The sequence below is a fragment of the Panthera pardus genome, unplaced genomic scaffold, assembly GCF_024362965.1.
Source record: "Panthera pardus isolate Hobbes unplaced genomic scaffold, ASM2436296v1 HiC_scaffold_2, whole genome shotgun sequence".
NCBI lineage: Eukaryota > Metazoa > Chordata > Mammalia > Carnivora > Felidae > Panthera > Panthera pardus.
In genome coordinates this window covers 85,354,518-85,377,189 of record NW_026526765.1, presented here as the reverse complement: position 1 = coordinate 85,377,189, position 22,672 = coordinate 85,354,518, and the positions used below count along the sequence as shown (strand labels likewise).

The 22,672-nt window shown below is 36.9% G+C and overlaps 1 protein-coding gene and 1 long non-coding RNA gene across 6 annotated transcripts in view; one reads left to right on the top strand and one right to left on the bottom strand.

The window, feature by feature from the left end:
• Positions 1 to 160: 160 nt before the first annotated feature.
• Positions 161 to 14,954, bottom strand: ARRDC3 (arrestin domain containing 3). 4 transcript variants are annotated; one of them, XM_019462790.2, is made up of 8 exons: positions 14,457 to 14,951; positions 10,411 to 10,492; positions 8,351 to 8,498; positions 7,270 to 7,372; positions 6,669 to 6,925; positions 6,170 to 6,332; positions 5,487 to 5,641; positions 161 to 2,913 (listed from the first exon to the last, which is right to left on the bottom strand). In XM_019462790.2, the coding sequence occupies exons 1-8, from the start codon at positions 14,734 to 14,736 to the stop codon at positions 2,857 to 2,859; spliced, it is 1,245 nt and encodes a 414-aa protein (XP_019318335.1). In that variant the 5' UTR covers positions 14,737 to 14,951; the 3' UTR covers positions 161 to 2,856. The 4 variants fall into 4 exon arrangements, with proteins under 4 accessions (XP_019318335.1, XP_019318338.1, XP_053763173.1 ...); XM_019462793.2 differs by lacking the exon at positions 8,351 to 8,498 and having other exon boundaries at positions 14,457 to 14,480; XM_053907198.1 differs by lacking the exons at positions 10,411 to 10,492; positions 14,457 to 14,951 and adding an exon at positions 9,395 to 9,541.
• A 123-nt stretch (positions 14,955 to 15,077) lies between these two features.
• LOC109274862 (uncharacterized) overlaps positions 15,078 to 22,672 on the top strand; it is a 54,901-nt gene continuing 47,306 nt past the window's right edge. For both annotated transcript variants that reach the window (XR_002083867.2, XR_002083864.2), the window contains exons 1-3: positions 15,078 to 15,188; positions 20,942 to 21,061; positions 21,176 to 21,287. This is a non-coding gene — a long non-coding RNA (uncharacterized LOC109274862). The remainder of the gene's footprint in view (positions 15,189 to 20,941; positions 21,062 to 21,175; positions 21,288 to 22,672) is intronic.

The following is a 22,672-nucleotide window of genomic DNA, read 5'->3' as shown; positions in this document are numbered from 1 at the left end:
AGTAGTATTAAAAATTCCTGTAAGTCTTCAGTGATTTTCTTTGATATCTAGAAACTATTCTTACCTAGCATGGCTTAAAACAGGGTTTAATTGTAGTCTTAATGTTTGCAAGTATGACGAATTACTAACATGATTAAGACTGAAATAAATCTCCAAACAATTTTACAAAAAAGAAAAAAACAAAACACTTTATTTTCCACAAGGAAGAGCAATAGGAAAAATTAAGTCATTTCCCACATATTGTTTTCTTAAAACAGAGCCTACAAGGACATATTCAGCACCAAATAAAACAGGGGGAAAAAAAGGGGAAATTACAAACAGCCATAGAATATAATCTATAAAGCAAACATTTAATATTGCACTTTGTTTTGCTAACATTTTGGATTTTACTTTTCCTAATTGGAAAATCAGGAATCTGTCTTGAATACTGGAATACAACTGTGAACCTCACATCTTATGTCAGGAATTGACCAATATTTAGAAAAGAGTAAAGTAATGCCTCTAAATAAGTAAAGAAATAACTTTCAATGGGGAAAATAAAACTTTATTTGATAAAGTTTTATAGATTCAAAATTTAATCACATTTTATTTTGTGACCTAGTGCCAATTATTAGAATATTGGTCATTCTTGTTTCATGTGTTATTTATAAGAGTATATGATGATAAGTATTCCAATGCTATGCATATCAACAATTGTTCCCTAGTCAGACATAAGAGAAAAAAGAAAAGGGATTTTCAGACACCCCCCCCCAAACAAAAATAAAACCACCAAATGCCCTTTATGCCAAATATTCCATTAGCTTCTTTTGAGGGGGACATTCACAAAATGATTTAACAACAATAAAAAAATATTTCACCCCCATTTCCTTATTATCTAGTATTAGTTTGCTACGGGAGCCCAAACCCTTTACTGAATCACCTAAAACGCGATTCATTTTTACGCTGGGCTTTCTTCACCCTGTCAGCATTTTTCAAACATGAATTGTCTTCCATGTTTTCTTAAAGGCCACTTATGGAAAAGCCTATTTGTTTTGTATGAAGCTTTAAGACAGTATTTAACCAGGTCAAGCACCAAGCCAGAGTTACTATTATTTTCAGCCACTTTATTAACTGTGGGGTTAAACGGCAGGATAGATGTAACACCCATTTCACACGTATGTTGCAATATCAGAGATGCTGATTTTCATTAAAAACATCAGAGCTGAATTCCTTCCAAAGTAAGACGATCGGTAAACTTGGTACCTTGGAAAATGCAGTTTTTAAGTGTCATCATGAATGCTGGTATATTTGTTATGAGCCAACTGTAAATTATCTTTAATATAAACTATAATTTACTGATGTGGTTGCTCTTATCTATATATACTCAAAGTGAGTTGTTTCTCATTTTTAGCAAAATGTTCTTTAGGTAATGGAAAAAATACTTTCATTAAAAAAAACCCCACAAAAATATAAAACAGTTATCATCCCAGCACATATTCTAGTATACTTGTAATTCTGAAGTTATATACTTTTAGAATAAACTTGGGTTTTCAAGCTCTGAGAAGCTTGAGCAGGACACGAAATATATAAATTGAACTCTCTAATGTGTATGTGTGTATGTGTGTGTGTACATATTCCTGCTCATTAAAACACTTTGCACCAGCAAAAATGATTTCCAACATAGGTGTTTTGGAGGTAATTAAGTAACTCCGTACAAAAATAAATGCACTTTCTCCTCCTTTCCAGTGACTGGAAAATTTTCATACTCTTAAAATAATAAAAATAACAATCATTTTTAAGAGCAACAAGCCCTTAACTCTTTGCTGGTGCCTGCCATACTGCCTTTCTTTACTCCATTCTTAGCTCTGCTAGTTTCTTCTTATATGTAATGATAAAAAGGGAATGTGGGTGGGTTATCACTTTTGTGTATGTCCCTTTTCCAAATTTCCCTCTCCAAAAAGCCAACCAAACAAACAAAACAAAAAAATAACTCAACAGTGCAACAAAACACAAATAGCATTCCAACAGTTTGGCAAGTGATGCGTTCACCTGAGATTAAGTGATTTTAGGCAGTCAGTAACAAAATGCTGCTTTGCTGTAATAGTAGAAAGGCAACAAATTCTTAAAAGAAACCAAGAAGGTATACAATCTTGACAAAGTCTCTTATTAGCTTCCTCCTCTTATCTCTTTTCCCACATATCTGTTGCGTATCTACTACAGTAGGCTGCAAAACATACAGCAAGAAGGATTGGCTTGAAGGCATTTGATGTTTGTAAATAAATCCACAATAGGATCCAAGCTGAAGAGGTGATACATGGTCAGCCTAGTAGGACATTTCTGAGCATGTGCATACGCAGGTAAAGTCCAGGCTATATTAAATTAAAAAAAAAGTCAGTGCGTTTTTTTCATGTTAAAGTTTTTTCAAAGCTTTCTTTTGTTCCTTGTTGTGCTGACCACAAACAAGTTTTTAAAGAGTATCAAGAGTCTGGCATAAATGGAAAAAAAAAAAGCTGTAGTGACATCGGAACTGCACAATGTAAGCATTGAGCATGTGCAAATTTTCAAATCAAAAGAAGGAAATCATCCCTCTTTACAACGTGGTGTCTTGACACGTATGACCATAGGCTAAGAAGACTGCTCTTAATATGTGCCTGTTTTAAAGGAGAAAAGCTTAGATCTTCAAGCATGTTGGAGCAGTCCCAGAATGTTGCTGTAGGCTTCTAAAGCATGATCACTGGTTGTTTCATGTATCTGCCATTTTTCTGGGCAAAAGCAATTCCACTTCCTCTGAAAACGTGTCTCCAAGATACTTCTCTGTCCTCAGCTGGGAAGAGATACAGTTCAGAACCCACATCAAGTTGATCTAACACAGTTCCTTCAACGAGAGGGGCAGGATGGTCTATCATCTGCTGACTGATCAGGATTTGGATCAATCTAAAAAGAAAAGTGAAAAAAAAATAGTTATTTGATAAGGTCTAGTAAAAATGCAGCTAATGACTAACATTTTGAGTACCACTGAGGAATTTAATCAGAAAGAACCTACGCAGCATTTAAGGGAAGAAAGGATACTAGTATTATCTATAAAGTGTCTTAGATTTAATTACTAGGTTAATAATAAAATTTATAAAGGTATGCCCAAATAGTTCTCTTTTCCAAAAGGTAATGGTGAAATTTTATCAGAGAATGCTGTTTTACTCCACACTTAGTAGGAACGAAGACTCAAATACACAATGGAAAACATCTTCATAGCAATGATCTCCTTTTATGAAGTATCCCTTTTATCCTTTTACAAAAAAGTCAACTCCTCTCTTTTCTAGGCTTTGAGAAGAGTGCAGTTGTGTAAAACCCCAGAGGGCCTAGAAAAACAGTGTGTATCAAGAAATAATGCTGAACCCAAAATGCTCTACAGTCTTCCCACCTTCTCCATTTCTACAGTGACTTTCATATGCACATACATTTAAGCAACGTGAGTATATTTCAGCTGTTTCTCAGCTAGAAAGAGAATTGACATAGGAAGGCAAATAGCTGCCTTTAATACGTTCCTTTTTGTGAGACATCGTTTGGGCAACACCCATTTTTACTTGTATTTAAATGTGGCACAGTCCAAAGTGCCTCAGAAACTTTAGGTAAAACACATTTTTAGAGGAAAAAAAGCATCTACCTTTTAATGACTTAAAAGAGACAAAAAAAATCACTGTAATACAATCTAGAACTCCTCCCCCCATGCGGCTATTTATTAAATCACACTTTGAAACAATTTAGGGTTTTAAAAGTTTTTAAATTCCCTCAATTATCTTAGTTCACTTTAAAAGAAGGAAGTAGAATTTTACTACAAATTGCTTAGATTGTCATTCTTTTAAAATGCCTGTTGTACAGCCAGAAGGCCTCAGATCAAATCAGTAGTGACTGACTTAAGACAGAAACATCAGTGTAAAAATGTAATAAAATCTGTAAGTGGGAGAACATTTTTCACATTGTAAGGGAAATTTTATGAAATAGAATATTAGGATAGAAAACCATAAGAATTTACAAAAACAAATTCTAAATATTCTACATTTCAATGAGTAAAGTGGATCTCCTATTAACCACATTCAAAGGAAAACACACTCTTCTGGCAATGATGTTAAGGGAGAAAAGGAGCAATTTCTTGCAGAGTGAAACAATCCCATTATGTCTTATTTGAGAGTAATAATACGTAGTAAAATTGCTAAACTATGATAACCAAAAGGATTAGGTTGATTCCAGTGATTTACAAAACTATTTGGTATTATGCTGGTATCAAGGGCAACTTTAAAGCCCTTCAAACATATATGTATTTTTAAAAAATTTTTTTAATGTGTATTTATTTTTGAGAGACAGAGACAGAGCACGAGCAAGGGAGGGGCAGAGAGAGAGGGAGACACAGAATCTGAAGCAGGCTCCAGGCGCTGAGCTGTCAGCACAGAGCCCAACAAGGGGCCTGAACTCACAAACTGTGAGACCATGACCTGAGCCAAGTCAGCGAAGCCACCCAGGCGCCCCTGTTCAAACATATATTAAGATATATTCTGAAGTATCCCGAAATTCCCGGCTTTCTACCCTGCCTCCTTGCCTTCCACATGCTGTTTTTCCTGCCTGGACTATATTACTTTTTGAGGACTACTTATTTTGAAGATCTGACTTAATAATTACCTTCTCAGGGAAGCCTTTCCTGATTCCCAAGTCCTAATGAACTGTTCTCAAATGAACTGCATGCATTCCTATCATACTATTATGGAATATTTCATCTCTAAATTTGTTCTTCTCACTAGTCTGTGAGCTTCTCTCAAGTAAGGGCCATGTTTTATTCACCTACATGCTTGGTGGTCATCAATGGGAGATGAATAGAAATGTTTGTCTAACATGTTTTTGCACATGTTCTTTTCCCCTATGACTGTTAAAATATGCAAGAATTAAACTGGAAAAGGCTGATGAGTAAGATGAATTAAAGCTACTGAATTAATTTATGGTTGCAAAATGCCACTTCTATTGATGCTTAAAATATGAATTAGTCCTGGGGTGCCTGGTTGACTCAGTCTGTTGAGCATCTGACTCTTGATTTTGGCTCAGGTCATGATGTCATGGTTTGTGAGTTCAAGCCCCGTATCAGGCTCTGCGCTGACAGTGCAGAACCTGCTTGGGATTCTCTGTAAAGCTCTCTTTCTACCCCTTCCCCGCATGTGCTTGCTCTCTCTCTCTCTCTCAAAATAAATATAAATAAGCTTAAAAAAATGAATTATTCCTTTAACTGACATTCTGTGAGCATGAGACTGGATACTATCCCTGTTTCCCCAATGAGTCCTACTTATTAAAGTTAAGAATGAAACTTATTTAAATCTGGACAACCATAATTTAATGCTTAATCCTGTTGTTTTAAATTATTTTTCTAATATGATGCTAATCAAAACTGAACTACGTTTTTAAAAAAGTCTACAATAGTATTTCCCAGGAGAGCTAGCCTATTTCATACTTGAGGAGCTAGTGCTTACCTCTGAATAAAGAGGTGGAGGCAAGAACCGAAACTCCTGGATATAAGCAAACAGTGGTCCTTGAAGCGCTCTCTCAAAGTCATCACAAGCACTCACTGGTGCAAGATTGTTCCGCCTTTGTTCCTCTGTTACCACTTCTGCATAGCTGGGTGGTGCTGAAGGAAAAAGATACACGCAATTCGAACAGCATGTTCTTATGCATGTCAAAATACACAGAATAATAGATATTAAAAAAGAATGTCAAGATAAAAAATATAACTTTTTGTTTTGTGATCAAAACTACAGGGATATAGGTTTTATTTTTTTTTTATTTTTTTTTAATTTTTTTTAAAGTTTTTTTTTAACGTTTATTTATTATTGAGAGACAGAGAGAGGCAGAGCGTGAGCAGGGGAGGGGCAGAGAGAGAGGGAGACACAGAATCTGAAGCAGGCTCCAGGCTCTGAGCTGTCAGCACAGAGCTCGACTTGGGGCTCGAACTCACAAACTGTGAGATCATGACCTGAGCTGAAGTCAGACGCTCAACCAACTGAGCCACCCAGGTGCCCCAAGTTTTAAATCTAACATTAGGGACACATGTACTGTCTGCAGGTATAGACAAAAGTGTATCTATAAAATATTAGAAGCAAAATTATGTTCTTGAAAATATTAAGAGATTAAGCTTAAACATGCATTATCAAATTACCTTCAGGTCTTTCAGGTAGGGATAAACCAAGCCAGTTCATATTCATGCTACACTGACTGCTTACACTTGAGGTTCTGCTACCAAATGGATGTAGAGGAATGGTACCAATGACAAGTGGCAAATTAAGAAATAAATCCATAGCTCCAGGAATATCCACATATACCTAAACATTGAAAAAAGATGTTACGTTTAGAATTCCAAGTATTATTTCTTTTTTAAAAACTAATAACCCAATTTTAATGTTGAAGCCTTCATTTACTTTATTTCTTAGTTATATATACGTAAAACATACAAGAAAAATTTCTCTAGTTACGTATAATACTGTATAGTACGTTTACACGTGAGGTAAACGATTAATTATAAACCAAATTCAGTATTTACATATATTTTTATATATCATATATGGAATATAAAAATCAAATCCTGGATATAAGACAAAATAATATCCTCATGACTTTAATACTAAATAACAACAACAAACCCTTAACTCTATACATACCATTAGTGAATATTCCACACGAATTATGCTACAGTCGAGGATAGAGGGAGAAACTGGTGGAATTTTCAGCAACTTTCCATTCCAGGTATCTGTCTTTCCAGATGATAAGGATTCCCCACGTAAGTTAGCCACAAGCTGTTTTACTTCCTTCATTTTCCCTTTGGCATAGAAGGCCTGTGTTTGGTAAATGGCTGCCTTTGGCACTACCATTCGGGAAGAGCAGTTTTCAATCTCAGCAAATATCTGAATTGATTCACCTAGAGAAAAAAAAATATGTATCTACTGTTAAAAAAGCAGAAAAAGGTAAAACAAACCCAAAAATGTAGATTCTTAAGAACTTAAAATGTAAGTTCATTGCTCTACATGGACTACATGGACAAAAAACTGTCCCAAAAGCAGGAAGTAATTTAGAATTATGAAAAAGAACTACTCATTTACAGTAGCTATTTAAAAATGGACACTACATTCCAATTTATGAAAGAAAACTGAGTTACTTTACCAAAGAATACTGTATTATGTTTGCATTTAGAGACATTCCATAAATTTATATATAAAAGCTAAATGAAGGATTGTTTTCCTTGGGAAGCCATCTCATACGTACCTGGGGTATAGCCCTTCCTTTCGATTTTGGCACTTAAGGATATTGGGCCTGAGGTACAGAACCAGCAACAGAGAGTCTTTTCTTTTGTGCCTGCTTGGGGTGACTGTAAGAAATAAATTTGGAGAAAAAGATCAATGCATGAAATTGGGACAGTAACAATGTTTTAATATAAAAATCCCAAATTCTTGGAGAATTAAAAGCAGTGTTGCTTTTTTCCTAAGTGTATCCAAATGTACTTCAAAAAAAACCTAACTGATGGCTCCTGAATTATACAATTATTTTTGTTTATATATAAATTTCCATTCAATTAAAAAAAGGGGTACAAGGTTTAACATCACATTCCATAAACATAGTTTTATATATACAGTAATTAAAAACTAACCATCCAAACAAACAAAAAAACCCTTTCCACATGAACTGCCTTTAAAAAAAAAAAGGCAGCTTAGAAAGCAGTTTGGTTATAATCCCAAATGTTAACATCTTTCTTTAAGAATGTAACAATCAATTATGTGAAAAAAGGAAAACTCTCATTTTTAATGTTATTTGCTTGAAGATGTTATCATTTGTTTAAACCAAATAAAGTTTTTAAAGTCAAATTTGAATCTTGTGGAAAAATGCAATTAAAAAGAATTGCTTTTAAAATGGAATTGTTTTTTCATCAAAGTGACAAAATCTCCCCAACATTTGACAACTATCCCTATGTTGGAAGAATGCAATGCGAATTTTAGATTATGATCTTTTCATGGTAAGTGATATGGTCTTATAATAATAACTGATACTACTGTTCCTCTCCTGCTAGAATTATCCAAGGAACAGATCTATTTTTTGTTATTGTTATCTTTTGAGTAAGAGTTATTTCATACCATATGCTGAAGTTATTACAATGTCAGAAAATATGAGCATACTTTTCGCTAATTTGTGTGCTCTTGACTGTATTTTTAAAATAAATATTAAAAAATAAATAGTTATGAATTTTAAAATAAATCACAATTTAAAATTTATACGTATTGCATAGTTTAGGTGATTATTCTTTAATATTTATATGCTGAAAACAAGAATGAAGAATTCAGTCAATTCTTACCAGTAATGAAGGAGTGTTGATATCTATATGCTCAAAGACTGTAAATTCCTTCTTTAATTTTACTGGTAGAAGCCAAGGCCTGTGCAATTCGGCTTTCACCCAATAGCGCACACTGCCATGTCGGCCTTCGAATGAGGTAGCAAGTGGTCTGTGCAGAATATAAAGTTCAATATATTAATTTTATACCTCTTTTTAATAATTATACAGCAGGTCAGCATATAGAAGTGTTACTACAGGGCACTGTTTATTATCAATGAGGTATCAAACATAGAATTTTTTTAATTTCCAAAGGGATAAGTCATTGGGGGAAAAAAAATCTTCTGTTTTCCAAATGACAATAGCTAACAGTTAATATTATAGTAATTTTGCTTAAAAAAGCCAGAAGAATACAATCCCTTTAAACTAAGAAGAAGCTACTTTTAATGCTGGTGGCAAAATTATGCAAGTTTGGAAATGAACAATTCTTGAAATATCAAAAGTTTAATCTAAAAATGAAGTTAAGAATGGTTTAAGTATTTCTATTAAGAAATTCTACCCACTGGCTAGAAATCTCTTTTTGTAGTAACTAATTAAGAAGGTCTAGAAAAGGCATAGGCCATTTGTTATAATTTAAAAAAATTTGCATTTTATAGGTCTACTGAAACTCTAAAAAGCTGGTTTCCCATTTCCTAGTTTACTCATATTCTAACTCTTTTTGGCCAGGTTTTCTAACTTTATAGGTTTAAAAAGAAAAAGAAACATTTCTGTTAATCTGTGTCAAGAAAATCAGAAGTGTTTTTCAATTCTCCCAAATTTTATTAATTGTGGAAGGTTTTATTTCGGTAGGCTTAGTTTTTTTTTTTTTTCTTCTTTCATAATTTCCTTAGAAAAATGCCCAGGGTTCAGTTATGTATAAGGTAAAGTGCTAACTTAGATTAGCGTGAGAAGTAGTGTTGTTTTTACAGATATTTTTGTATTTTAGACTCCTGTATTAATGTGTATAGCACAGAAAAATAAAATGCAGTATTTATGTTAGTTAGTCTTCCAGACTTTATTTTCAATGACCTTGGTTTGGGGTGCCTGGGTGGCTCAGTCAAACATCTGACTCTTGATTTTGGATCAGGTCGAGACCTCACGGTTTGTGGGATGTCCGGCTCTGAGCTGACAGTGCAGAGCCTGCTTTGGATTCGCTCTCCCTCTTTTTCTCTCAAAATAAATAAATAAACATTAAAAAAAGTTAAATGACCTTGGTTTACAGATTTTTAAAAAACATATAAATATTAAATTACCTTCACCCTGAAAAATATTCAGGCCCAGTATTAGCATTATATTCACACTTGCAGTATGTCTCTTAAAAAGTAGATTAGGGCATGGAGGAAATAGAATATTCTGAAAAATACCATTTATGAACTATTCGCATTAACTCAAGTACTAGAATTATCAAAGATATTAAAAAATTGAGGGGAGTATTTTTTTTTTTTTAACGATCTATTTTTATGTTAAAAATAAACCACTTTCTTTTCTTCTTCCATACTATATTCCAAGCCTTATATTTAGGTACATGATGGGTGTTTCCTTTTAAGTTCAGATCATATGGTATCTCTTTTGGGACCTTTTCAATTAGCTCTTTGCACAGAAGCTGAATCCGTATCTAAAGAACATCACTTCTAAAGTTAATCTATTCCTAATTATTTTTATCTTTTTAATTTACTGCTGTTGGTTAGCATTAGCAGAAAAGACTTGATATGTTCTATGTTTCTGCTAATACCAATTGATGATAAATAAAGTACTTATAAAATGCTTACTATTTGAGCAGAATCTTCTAATTCACTCACGTTAGGTGAAATACTATTCAAGTTTTAAAAACCTCACAGATCTTGAGACAAAGTACTAAGAATTGAGCTTTGCTTTCTATAATTTTGCCAGGCTAGATTAAAAAGTAGCTACTTCTTTCAGTGTATTGTTTTCCTCTAGCAACATTCAATAATGAAAAGGGTTTTTTTTTTAAACTAAAAATATTTAAATTTAGAATAATTTTAAAAGAATGGAGGTTTATGAAGAATGCCTGTTATAATACTTACGTCTGTGGAAGCTCGAAGCTGAATGCATATTCATGCCTTCCTGAATGAATAGTGTTGAAGCCTTCTTCAGAATTATCATCATCTTAAAACAAACAGAAAAAGGAAAAAGAAGCTTGACGTTAAACCTTTACACACTCCTCATAGTGGCATAACTTTAAAGATACTCCTATAATAATTAAGGCCACAAGCTTTGTAGTCTGAGAGGTCTTAATGCCAATTCTTACTTTGGTTACTTCCCCTGGGTGAAATACAAATCCTGAGACTTCAGTTGCCTCATCTGTAAGATGGGGATAATTAACACTTCTACCCCAAAGGCAAGTATTTTAATGGTATATGAGCCAACTCTACAGGATCTGCATCCAATATAGTACATGCTCAACAAAAAGAGGAAGAGCTCAAATTTCACACTAACATGTTATCTTGGTCTCCAATGGTTTAAGCTTATTATGAGACATGTAATAAAAACTGGGTAAACCTTTCAAGTCTGTCAGTTTTGATACAGATTAAATGAATAATTCTAAAACCATTAGAAAACTTTGTCAAATGTTGACGTTAAAAAGAAAAACGGAACAGTGATTTTAATGTCAGTTTCAAAGCTAAAAATAAAAATTCTTTATTGACCCTAAAATGATGACCACACTCAGTTTGTCCTAGCAACAGCTAAAAATTTGCATACGTATATTAAAAAAACCCTTAAATAGCTTTAAGATCTTTTAAAGGTTGCCTGCTTACGGGGAAACATGTTCTACATCCTTGAAAAATGAACTCCAATTAGGTTGTTTCCAATTTCCAGATGAATGACCTTTCATTTTATAACCAATTTCTTTCGGCCAAAGAGCTTATTTTAAAAATTTCTCCATAATAAATATACTTAATGAAAATACGGGCGGGGATTCTGGATTCTTAAAATGACTTTTCTTAGCCTTCTAAATATTATAATTACATAAATGTCTTATTATTAACGTACTTTTTAGTGTAGACACCATCATTTACCACGAGAGGAGACGGGATTGGTAAAATCATTTAACTTTCCCTCACCAAAAAGTATCGAAGGTACACAAAAAACGTGATGTTTCCCTTACATCAAAGGGAGAAAAGGAAAAAAGCGCGTCTATATGTGGATAGTTTTATTCAAAACCCACGATGATTCCCTCATATCTCAGTACTATTTTCCTCGTCCCCTGTGCAAATCCTCTGAAAGAATTTCAGCACTGAAAATTGGCTGGTGAGTTGGGGGCCATGTACACTCGCTCCCCTCGAAGGCGCCCAAAGTTTGCCTCCCTCTCCTTTTCTTCCCTTCTCTCTCCCTTTTTGTGCCAGCTCAGCAGTCTCATTGAGGCGAGCTGCGGCGGCCGCGCCGTGGTAAACAAGTGCCGGGCTGTCAATCAAGAACTAGACCGGAGCAGGAGAGGACCGGCCTAAACCGGCGCGAGCAGATCCCAGCCGGCCCGCCCGCGCGCCGCCGCCGCCCGCGCGACCCGCTATACATACGGCATACGTCGCGCGGCGCTCGCGCTCGCGTTCGCGCAGCCTACCCTGCTGGACTGGGGGCGGGGCGACCGCACCGCGGCGCTTCCGCTTTACACGCCCCAGCCGGTGACCGGTTCGATCTGGCTCGGGCCACCCTGACACCTTTACAGTTGCGGTGAGGGAAACTGGGGCGGGGTGGGGGGGTGGGCAGGGCTGCATAGTCCCTGGGAAACAATGGGGAGGGGCCAGGGAATACTCGCCAAGGTCCCGACCCCAGCTTTCGTTGTCAGTGGCACTTTTCCCTCTCCTCCTGGCCAGCCTTTACGGTCAGTCCCTCAGGTCAAATCAAGGTAGCCGGTCTGGGGACTGCATAGGTCCACACAACACGCTTTGTTTCAGCTCAGGGAATGAGCGTTTACAGAAGCCAGCTGACATCTTCCAGCCGAGAACAGGAAAATGGGGTCCTAACCCTGCCTACCCAAGTTCCTTCAGAATAGAATTGTCAGCTGAAGTTACGCCCAGGGCCGTTCGGCACCTGTAAGGCCAGCAGGAGCTTCTCCCCCTCTACTCTGCTGAAACCCAAGATCGTTTTCTTTGGGGTCCCCAAGCAAGCCGAGGTGAGGGGCGACAACATTCCGTGACATGAACCACGGCGCCTCCACAACCTCGGGGAGGGATGCGAGTACGGGCGGGGGCGGCCACTCTAGAGGGACCTTTACCGGCGCACGCCGGTTCCAAGCCTCGCCCCAACCGGCGCGAGCCCACTCTCCCCACCCGCCCGCGCCCAATCCAATCAGAGCCTGGCATCGCCTTAGCAACAGGCTAACAAACGCGGCTCCGCCTATCGCCGGTCGCCCGGGGCGGGGTCTCAGTTACCAGGCTAGTTTGAGAGGTCCCACTTTTAAGTCATTGAAACTATTCCAGCTAAGAGCTCGTCCGCGCCTTGCAGGGGTTGAGGGGCATCTCGTTGGGGTACGGGGTACATAATTTTCTTTACCGTGAAATCATCGAGTAACTAATCAAACTGCGTTTGCCCCCATAAGTCGTTATTCTACTTTTATCCCACTGCAAACCTCAGCTCCTTAAAAACCTTTGTTTCTTAACCGTTTGATAAAAAGCTGCAATGTCCAGAAAGGTTCAAACACAAACTCGTGTGCCTGCTTCTCAACAAATACCAAAGCTGTCATTAGGCATTTACATTTAACATCAGTTTTACTGCTCAGAAGGATTAACTAGAAATTATTTCAGAATACAAATGACCTATGTGTAACCGTGAAAACCCAACCAAAGAACTGATTTCATCTTAATCTATTAAAAAAAAAGAGTTAAATGCTGTAACTCCCAAGCATCCTTCATTTCGACACTTGCCTTAGTTCAATTAGCACTTCCTCAGGGATGTATACTTTTTAATATTAAAAAAGGTAAAGATGTCCTGTACTTTTTGAAAATCCTCAACATTTGAACTAAATACTGCATGAAAAAGGAGAAGCATAAAATTACATAACCAGTTTTAACATTATATTCTTCTTCGGCTAGGAATTAAGTCATCGCCACCACCTGACGCGTGTAACCAATCTGCTGAGAGCAGAACAAGCGCCCCTCCTCACCACCCCCCAGAACTGGTCCGAAACAGGATTGAACCGCTTCTAACAAAGGGTGGAAACTTAGAAAAACAAGCTTAGAGTCTCCTATATTTCCACAATGTAACCACTTAAACAATAGATTGGAAATCTTAGGACCCCTTCTCCCCTTGACAACCCTTCATCTTCCTTTTCTAACCAAAAATCAAATCCAATGTGCCGAATACTTTTCAATTCCATTTGACTGGCACAGGTTTCATTGAATGCACGTTCCAAAGTTAGGCATCATACTCGGAAAAGAAAATTACTGACCCGAAATGGCTTCTAAAACTGATTTGAAACCTATCATCATGATAGACACTATCCTTTAAAATAGAGAATGCTTGATGTAAATTTATAAAGGATCTGGAAAGAATAGGGAAAAAACACGTGGGGTGTTGATGCCATATGTCAAAATAAGCCACAGAAATCCTTTATCAAAGAACAACGATCAATTCTTTAAAATATTTTGCGTGTCAATACTAAAAATGAAAACCACCTATTTACCCACTTAAAAATGTTACTCCATTTCTTCACTGAAGCTTAGTTTTTTAAGATCTAAGGTTGCAGAGTACAAGGGAAAAAAATCGAATATTGGACTGCAGATTTTAGCAATTCATTTGAAAACTTATTAGTAAAATTACTGAATGAGATTTAAGTAGAATTTACAAGTAAGATAGAAATGTATTCCAAGTGCGTATGGCACAGACCAAGCCGGGTATAGACAGAGGTAGTTGAATAAGTGCAGTTTGCAGTCACTTTGCAGATGCCTGCATGCATTACGGCTTAACACACGATGAATGTCAAGGAGAATCCCAATCTTCCAACTTTGCTAATCTTTATCAAACTGCTATGTGTTATGCCAGGAGTAGAATTAACACGAATTCAGGAAAATTGAAAAGGTACTTTTCAAAGAAAATCAAGGTCTAATGATTTCTGTATAATATAAAAACTTACCTCTTTCGTGTCCAATTAAGATGTCTTTATGGTTGAAATATTCTACTTCTTCAGTGTAATTCTGTGTATAGGCAGTATTGGAGCCGGCGTTTCTTGACTCGGTCCAGCGTACTTTCGCATGTCCTCTTGCATGAATTTTAAGAGATTTTACTCTGATTTCCCCAGTAACTTCTAAATTCACCCTTCCTGAGACTGTATCCCCACTAGAATACACAGGGACATTGCTGTCATTAAGACAGTCAAAGCTTATTGTCAAACTCTTCACCTTTCCCAGCACCATGTTTATAACAAAATCTATAAAAATATAATGTAAGACAAAAAAAGTCAAGATCACATATAAAATGTGATCTTCACCTAACACTGATCGATGTCTTTGCCGTGCAAAAAGCTTGCAGGCAAGATCAGTGATTCTTTACAAATAGTTCATTGAGATTTCTTAAAAAGTCAGGGCAGCACAGAGGCTGCTGCTCCACGATTCTGCTAGTCTCAGTGGTCTCCTTACAAAGACGGGCGGCTGGAGGCTGCCAGCTCACTTTAAGAGCAGCTTTGTGAAAAACAACCCCAGTGCGCATGCGCACGCCGCGGCTGCTGTCCGCCCTCCCTGCGCGTCCCCTCCCGCGCCCGGCTCGCTCCCTCGCTTGCTCGCGGGTACAGTAGGTGTACAGCTAAGGGAAGAAGACACGGGCTGTCGGGAGGCTGAACCTGACTTCTCTTCATTGTGGGCTCCTATTGGTAGGCAGGCTACCGTAAACCCTCGACGTGCTATCTGGAGCCCCTTACCGAGCACACTCTAATAGATAATGAAAGAGTGGGGCACTGGGGGACAAGCGCCGGGTGGGGAGATGTTTGCAAAACCAAGTAGGGATAAACTGCTGAGTGACCAGACCGAAGCGAGCGTTACCGGCGCTGCAGGGTTTTGCCCACTACTTGGATGGAAGGAGGAAAAAGTGATGTGTGAAGAAAGATGGGGGAAGGGGAGAAACCGGTTGGGCAAGCGGCTGGTTGCCGAGCATAATCTAACGAATTTCAAAAGAAAACGTAATAAAAACTAGACAAGAAACAATGTTCGTAGACAAGAGCATTCTTGGCTTGGATTATTTAAAAGACCAGTGCGTTGTAGGCAGAGTGGAAGGGAGCTCAGTCGAGGCCAAAGGAACCTTACGAGAGAAGACCAGAAGGAGCAAGAAAGAGAGGCAACTATGATCAATAGTTTTTTTTTTTTTTCTTCTTCTTCTTTTTTTAATCAATAGGTTTTGCTTACTCCTCGACTGCTTTTTCTTCCATCTCTTAATTAGATAGAAACGAAAAGCAACCAAGTTGTTTGCATGATGACGCCAGGGGGGAAAAGGCCTGACCACTTCCTAGAAGGAAGAAAAGAGGCTTTTTAAAGACACCACCTACAGCTAGATTTGCAGGGTATGACATGATTACAACTCCTGTGTCCAGAGGATTAAAAATAGAGTTTGGCCTTAAAAAGTACCACTTTATAAGAGGCAACATGACATAGTGTTTTAACTGACCTCATGTTCACAACAGAATCGAAAATCTTTGTTAGAAATTAGTGAAGCCTGTAAGATGGTTTTTAAAAAGCATGATGTGGTATATAAATAGAGCTTAATTTTGTAAAGTTCTAATATTAATTTTTATAAGTCCAACGGTCTTAGACTGTTCAACATTGTAATCCTCTTAATCAAAGACAAGTAAATTTATATTGTGAACATTTTGGTAACAAATGGCAATGTTTTCATAAACTCACACTGGGATTCAAGGCATAACAGCATAAACTTTTCTAGATTTTTGCAATCAACAGAGCTGCTTCTAAGAGAAATGTAGATGGAAAAATAGGAATCTGGAACTATATATTCATAATTAAATACACTGGAAGATTTTTGACCGCTCTCATTGGTTTACTGTTTTCTTGCTTTTTGGGGAAGAAACAATTTCGTTGGATTTTAGTTGACAAGGTAGTTATCTTGGCTTCAGCATTATATATAAATATGCAAATTATTTGGAGAGTTAATGGGCAGGCCTTTTATCTCTAATAAAGTTTAGATGGCTATGCTTAAAACTGAATTTGTGTATCTGAGTGGGAAACAGCCTTTTTTCTTTTTTTTTTCCCCTCTTGGTTGACACCTGGTGGAAATTCATTCTGGTTGTTCAAGTAGTTGGAATTTTGTACTAGCTTTGGTAACAGATACTACTTGGGTTTTTTTGCCACCTAGTGGTAAAATGGTGAATTTGCTAAAATGTCAGCTTCTCAGCTTTAGGGTCAAATGATACTTGTGAAGCATTCAAATGACATTGGGCAAGAAATGGATTTAAAAGTGCAGTACACAATGAGACCTTCATTACTAAATTTGTTTTAAACACCTCAGGGCTCGTGAACAATGGCTAAATTGTTCAGAAGTTTAAGTAAAAATTTTCTTGTCGTAATATAACTTCTATCTGAAAAAATAAGAATCAGTTTTTTAAATGAACTAGAATTGCATTTAATCAGAAAGAACCCTAAGAGATTTACTTGTAGTTTGGAAAATTGTTTTACCACATTAAATGATTCATTCATGGGGCTATAGGGCATTATTCCTTCTCTTAGAAGCTTTTAGGATATTGTAAATTACTGTCTTTATTACTTACTTTGCTCTTTCTCTTTATTTTCTCTCTGTGTCTTCATAAACACTTCCTAAACACCTCTTAAACTAAATGACAAGTTGCCAGGAAATTCTTATCCCCTGTCACTTTTACTTAAGATTCTGCTCATTTATCCTAACTATCACCTTTCTTTGATTTGGATTTGGTCATGTAACTATTTAAGTGTCTAAACTTGAGTTTACTTGCTTCATTTTGTTTACTTCCTCCTATTTGTTCAAACTCTGGAAACACCAGAAACAAACAAACAACAAACAAACAACCCTGGCACCTTTAAATTCCTGTTTGTGTTTTCAGTTTTTTAAAAATTTATTTATGTGAGTAATATCTACATCCAGTATGGGGCTCAAACTCACAACCAGAGATCAAGAGTCTCATGCTCTTCCAACTGAGCCAGCCAGATGTCCCTTTGTTTTTGTGTCTAAAAGGAAAAAAACCACTTCGACTAAATTTTGGACTAAATGTTTTCTCTTGTGGCTTTTGTAACCTCCCCTTTTCAAAACTCCTTGTCTAAAACTCTGCCTTTGAGATAACTTGAAATGTTGTACTTTAGGTGTTTTCTTGGTCTTCTGGACTTGTCTTACTGGGCCCTTATTGTATTTTGCATTAAGTTTAAGCTATTCATCTTTACCACTAAGGCTCTTTCCTACTGCACTCCAGTCTACGTCTCGTATGCCTTCTCCTCCTACTCCTCTGCTGACTCTCTATACTCCTGTCAAGTGCATCTTCTGTCCCCTTTGTTAGCCTGTCTCGCTGTTGCCAGTGTGCAGTTGCATGCTGTTTTCTGTGCCCAGAACAACATCTCACTGCTGTTAACTCCTTTCCCTTCTTCTAACCCCTCTACTAGATTCAGTTGGGCACAACTGAATAAAATTCCAAGTAGGCAGAATAACTAGCTCCCCCTTCCCTTTTTACAACTTCTTCAGAGCTTAAGTAGAAATCCCTCTTTATGGTATTTGTTCCTTGGATTTTAAATTCGATGGCTGTTCCACCTTACTGTACAAAGGATTAAACTCAAGCTCAAGAACTCTATCTAAAACTGACAAATGATGATCACTATCAAGATATTTTGTATTCATGTGGTAAGTAAAAATTACTGCCAAGTCTGGAGATTTTTACATAATATGTCATAGTGCTCAATATTATTAAAAAAACACCAAGCCATCTCAACAGAAAGTTTTCATGTATGATTGTAAGAAAAACCACACCAGGAGCCAGACCTATTCTTAAAAAAAAAAAAAAAAAAATGAAATCCATGTTTAATCCTTATTTCAACTAACACTTGATTGTCTTACGTAGTGTAGAACTAAGGGTGTTTGGTTTTTGTTTTCTTTTTGTTTCAATTTCATATTTCAGGATTTTGTGACTCTGACTTAACTCTTTAACATCCTCAAAATACAATGACTTTGGCGCAAAGACTGGAGGCAAGATTTGCTATGTTATTAGCAAAATAAGTGAGTTTTTTTATATTTGATAGTGAATTAGATGGTGTATTTATGTTCTTCATACTTAATAGACATTCAAATGTATTCTGAATTTCATCATAAATTTCAGTTCCAAATTTCTATTTGTGTTCTCCCTCCTCATTAAGATGTAGTATGTGTTATGTGAACACCAGTTGATCTTTTATTTTTGATGTCTTTTTTTTTTAAAGTATGTTTTTTTTTTTAAAGGTTATTTTATTTATTTAGAGAGAGAAAGGGAAAGAGAGAGAGCGAGCATGAGCTGGGTAGGGGCACAGGAAGAGAGAGAGAACCCCAAGCAGGCTCTGTGCTATGCAGGCTCTGCACTATCAGCACAAAGCCTAACTCAGGGCTCTATCTCACTAGCCATGAGACCTTGACCTGAACCAAAATCAGGAATCCAGTGCTTAACCAACTGAGCCACCCAGGTACCCCTTGATTTTTTAATTTACAGTAAAGTCATCCATAATTCTATCCACCCAGATATACCACTGTTAACATTTTGTTACATTTCCATCTAGATATACAACTAATAAAGAATTATTAATAATAAGCATTATTGCATTGCTGGTGAAGTAAAGACAATGATTCATATCAATTAAAATTCTCTGACAACAGATTTGATTAGTGGCTCCAAGGGAAAATCTCTTGAATGAATTTGTAACACTTAGGTCCTGCTAAATTAGATGACTTGGTAAAGTTTATTCATGTAGGCTTGAGTGGCATCGGGCCTATGGGGAGAATCAGAAATGCTAAGTTTCTTTTTTGAACTATTTTATGACTTTTGACCTGGCACAACTTTATGTAATGAATGTAAACAAAATCTAATTATAATAGCTAACATTTTCTGATGATTACTGAGTTTTAGTGGAAAGTATAAGTGAATGCAACAAGTTCTCAGTTTTTTTTTTACCTGAAATTCATATTTTGCTAAATGGAATTTCATATTCGATATCTCACTTAGAGAATATTGCCTTTCCAGTCATCTACATTTTTTTTCTGTTGATGAAGAGGATCCTTATTATTGTTGATTTTTAAAACCCGAAACTTATTATTGACTGTCACTATTTTTTCAATACTGTTGAATGGAAGCATTTTCCAAGGGTCTGTTATGTAAGGTTAGTTTTATTGTTGTTTATTATTATGTTATCATACTTAAAAACTGTAAAAAGAATTATTTCTTCTCATTCATTTGAATCAGCTTAGTTTTCCTGTTACTATTTTTTCTGTTGTTGAGGAATTTTACTTGTTATCCCATTGAAGAAGTAGCCATGATGGAGGAAGAGTTTGTTGAGAAATGCTGTAAGGAGGAAAGGCAGTTTAAAAGTTTGCTGCATCCAGAACTCTAAGTGTTTCAAATGATCTTTTGTTTCAGAGTCAGGGAACAAGTTACATGATAGCTAAGCTTTGAAATCACACATTTAATCTGTGACTTAGTAAATTCACATGTGGCTTAATCAGGAATTGGTTTTATACTTTTTGTTTTTGTAACATGAACATTTTTCTTTTAGTTTATGAATAAGCTACTTAAGTCAATGCATTTCAGTGGAAACTTGAGGCAACTGAAATTTTCTGCCCCAAATTGATATAAAATTGATATGTAATTGATATAGTCAGTTGATAATTGGTTTTTGTAGAGTGTATGAATTTCCAATTATTTTGCTGTGGAGAATCTGGTAGGACCTTAATGCTTTAATATTTTAGACTTTGAAACATATATCTCTTTGAAACACATAACTCTTCAAAACTCTTTGAAGAGTTTTGTGGATATGGGGTACACATGCTGTTGTGAAGATGCACAAAGCGTCTGAAGTGAGGAGCAGAATTAAATCATGAATAATCTACAAATTGGGGCACCTGGGTGGCTCAGGTCATGATCCCAGGGTAGTTGGATTGAGCCCTGTGTGAAGCTCCATGCTTAGCGTGGAGCCTGCTTGGGATTCTCTCTCTCTGAACCTCTCCTCTGCTCCTGCTCTCATGCTCTCTCTCTCTCTCAAATAAAAAAAAAAAAATAAGTGAGTAATTTACAAGTTGAAATAATATAGTGTATCTTTGTCTTTAGAAAGTGGGAGTAATGTTTTAGTAAAGTCAAAATAATTTTGTAACATACGGGTTAAAGACAAAATTAGGAAGCTAGAGTAGATTGAATTTTACCTACTAATTTTAATGTCCAAATCATCTTTTACACTCTTACAGATAAGGAATACTTTATTTCTGCCAATGGGCCCCTTGAATGGGAGAAGCCTTTTAACTCTAATTTTTCATTTATTTTTGTCTTTTGATATTATTTCAATCTGTTTTGGTGAAACTTGGTAGAAGCTCTAGAAAGATAAACGTATAAGAAGATACTGAACTTAGCCTGACCTCTCCCCTTAGGCTTTTCTGCAAATGAAGAGGAAGGAGAGAAGAACCTTTTAGAAAGAGTTGCTTGATAAATAAGTGGCCAATGGCAGGGGAATGATTGTCAAATAGAGTCATGATCCTAAAAAGGATAAGGTGAGAAGAACAAATGGTCATTCTCTTATTGTTTCTAGCACAAGCCTTTCTCTCATTGTCATGAACTTCAATGATTTTGTATTCTAATCACATTATTTTTTTCTGTCTCTGCAGTGATCACTCTAAATGAAATGAAGTGTTGGTTGCTGGCTTGGAGACAGCAGTGGCCAATAGTTAAGAGGACAAAGCCAATTAAGTGAACTCTTGAAAAATCACCAAAACTTTGGTAAGTGAACTCTTGAAAAATCACCAAAAATCACCAAATCTTCAGAGAGTAGTGTGAGGGTGAAGGGCAAGAGATCTGTCTCTGGGAGGATATGGAGACAGAGAAGGATGACAGGAGAGTTACGGTCTTCTCAAGACATTTCTCAGTGGTCAGGCTCACATTCAAAGAGTGGACATGGCACAGGCATGACTAAAGAAAGTCAGGGAGACTTTTCATGGGATCAGGAAGCCTGTCTGATAACTGAAAATGGGGCAGGGGGGCAGGCTAGGTGGGATGAAACAAGTTTTTCTTTTAGAGGTATATAGGACATACATACATTGGCCAGGAAATCCAGAAACCACCAGCTTGTTTGCTAGGTGAGGGGTGTGTGTGTGAGAGAGAGAAAGAGATCACCGTTAAAACAATCAGAATACTAGCATATTTTATGGCAGCCACTGTGCTTTCTGCTCATTATCTTATTTGGTCCTCTTACCAGCACTATGAGGTAAATACTATTGTATCCATCCTATAAACAAGGAAACCAGCTTGGAATAATGAAGTAACTTGTCCATACTCCCACAACTAGGAACAGATGGTACTAGGATTTGAATCAATTCTCTTAATCAGTAGGCCATGCTGAAAGCCAGGCAGTAGACTTATTTATCAGTAAGCCTCCAAGAAGGCTTCTGTAACCATCCTCTCCTCCCTAGTTTGGATTATATGTTCCTCTTCTTTGTTCACAACACCTTTTAATGCTTATTTTTGAGACAATGCAAGAAACAGAGTGCAAGCAGCGGAGGGGCAGAGAGAGAGAGAGACACAGAATCTGAAGTGGGCTCCAGGCTCTGAGCTGTCAGCCCAGAGCCCGACGTGGGGCTCAAACTCATGAACCGTGAGATCATGACCTGAGCTGAAGTCTGACGCTTAACCTATTGAGGCACTCAGGGGCCCCTCACAACACCTTTTGAAAACTTTGTTTCTTAACAATATTTTGTGTGGTTTATTTTACTGTCTCTTCCATGCTCTCACTTTTTTTTTAGTTTTTTTTTCTTAATGTTTCTTTATTTCTAAGAGAGAGAGACAGAGAGAGAGAGAGAGAGAGAGAGGGAAAGTGTGAGTGGAGGAGGGCAGAGAGAGAGGGAGACAAATCCGAAGCAGGCTCCAGGCTCTGAGCTGTCAGCACAGAGCCTGATACAGGACTCGAAGTCATGAACTGTGAGATCATGACCTGAGCTGAAGTCGGAGGCTTAATCGGCTCAGCCATCCAGGTGCCCCTCAGGGGTACTCTTATCTAGGGCTCAAGTGTTAATCATTTTTATATCTGCAGTACTTAGCATAGTGCCTGGCACATAATACACACTTAATAAATTGTGTACTGATATGTGGTAAGTTGATAAAGGAATGTT

What these genes read in the sequence shown, in the direction of transcription:
- ARRDC3 (XM_019462790.2), bottom strand. Translation starts at nt 14,736, where the DNA reads ATGGTGCTGGGAAAGGTGAAGAGTTTGACAATAAGCTTTGACTGTCTT. An exon ending in TCAACACTCCTTCATTACTG is followed by an intron (nt 7,373 to 8,350) that starts GTAAGAATTGAC and finishes TATTTCTTACAG; the next exon opens with TCACCCCAAGCAGGCACAAA. An exon ending in CTCCACCTCTTTATTCAGAG is followed by an intron (nt 2,914 to 5,486) that starts GTAAGCACTAGC and finishes TTTTCTTTTTAG; the next exon opens with ATTGATCCAAATCCTGATCA.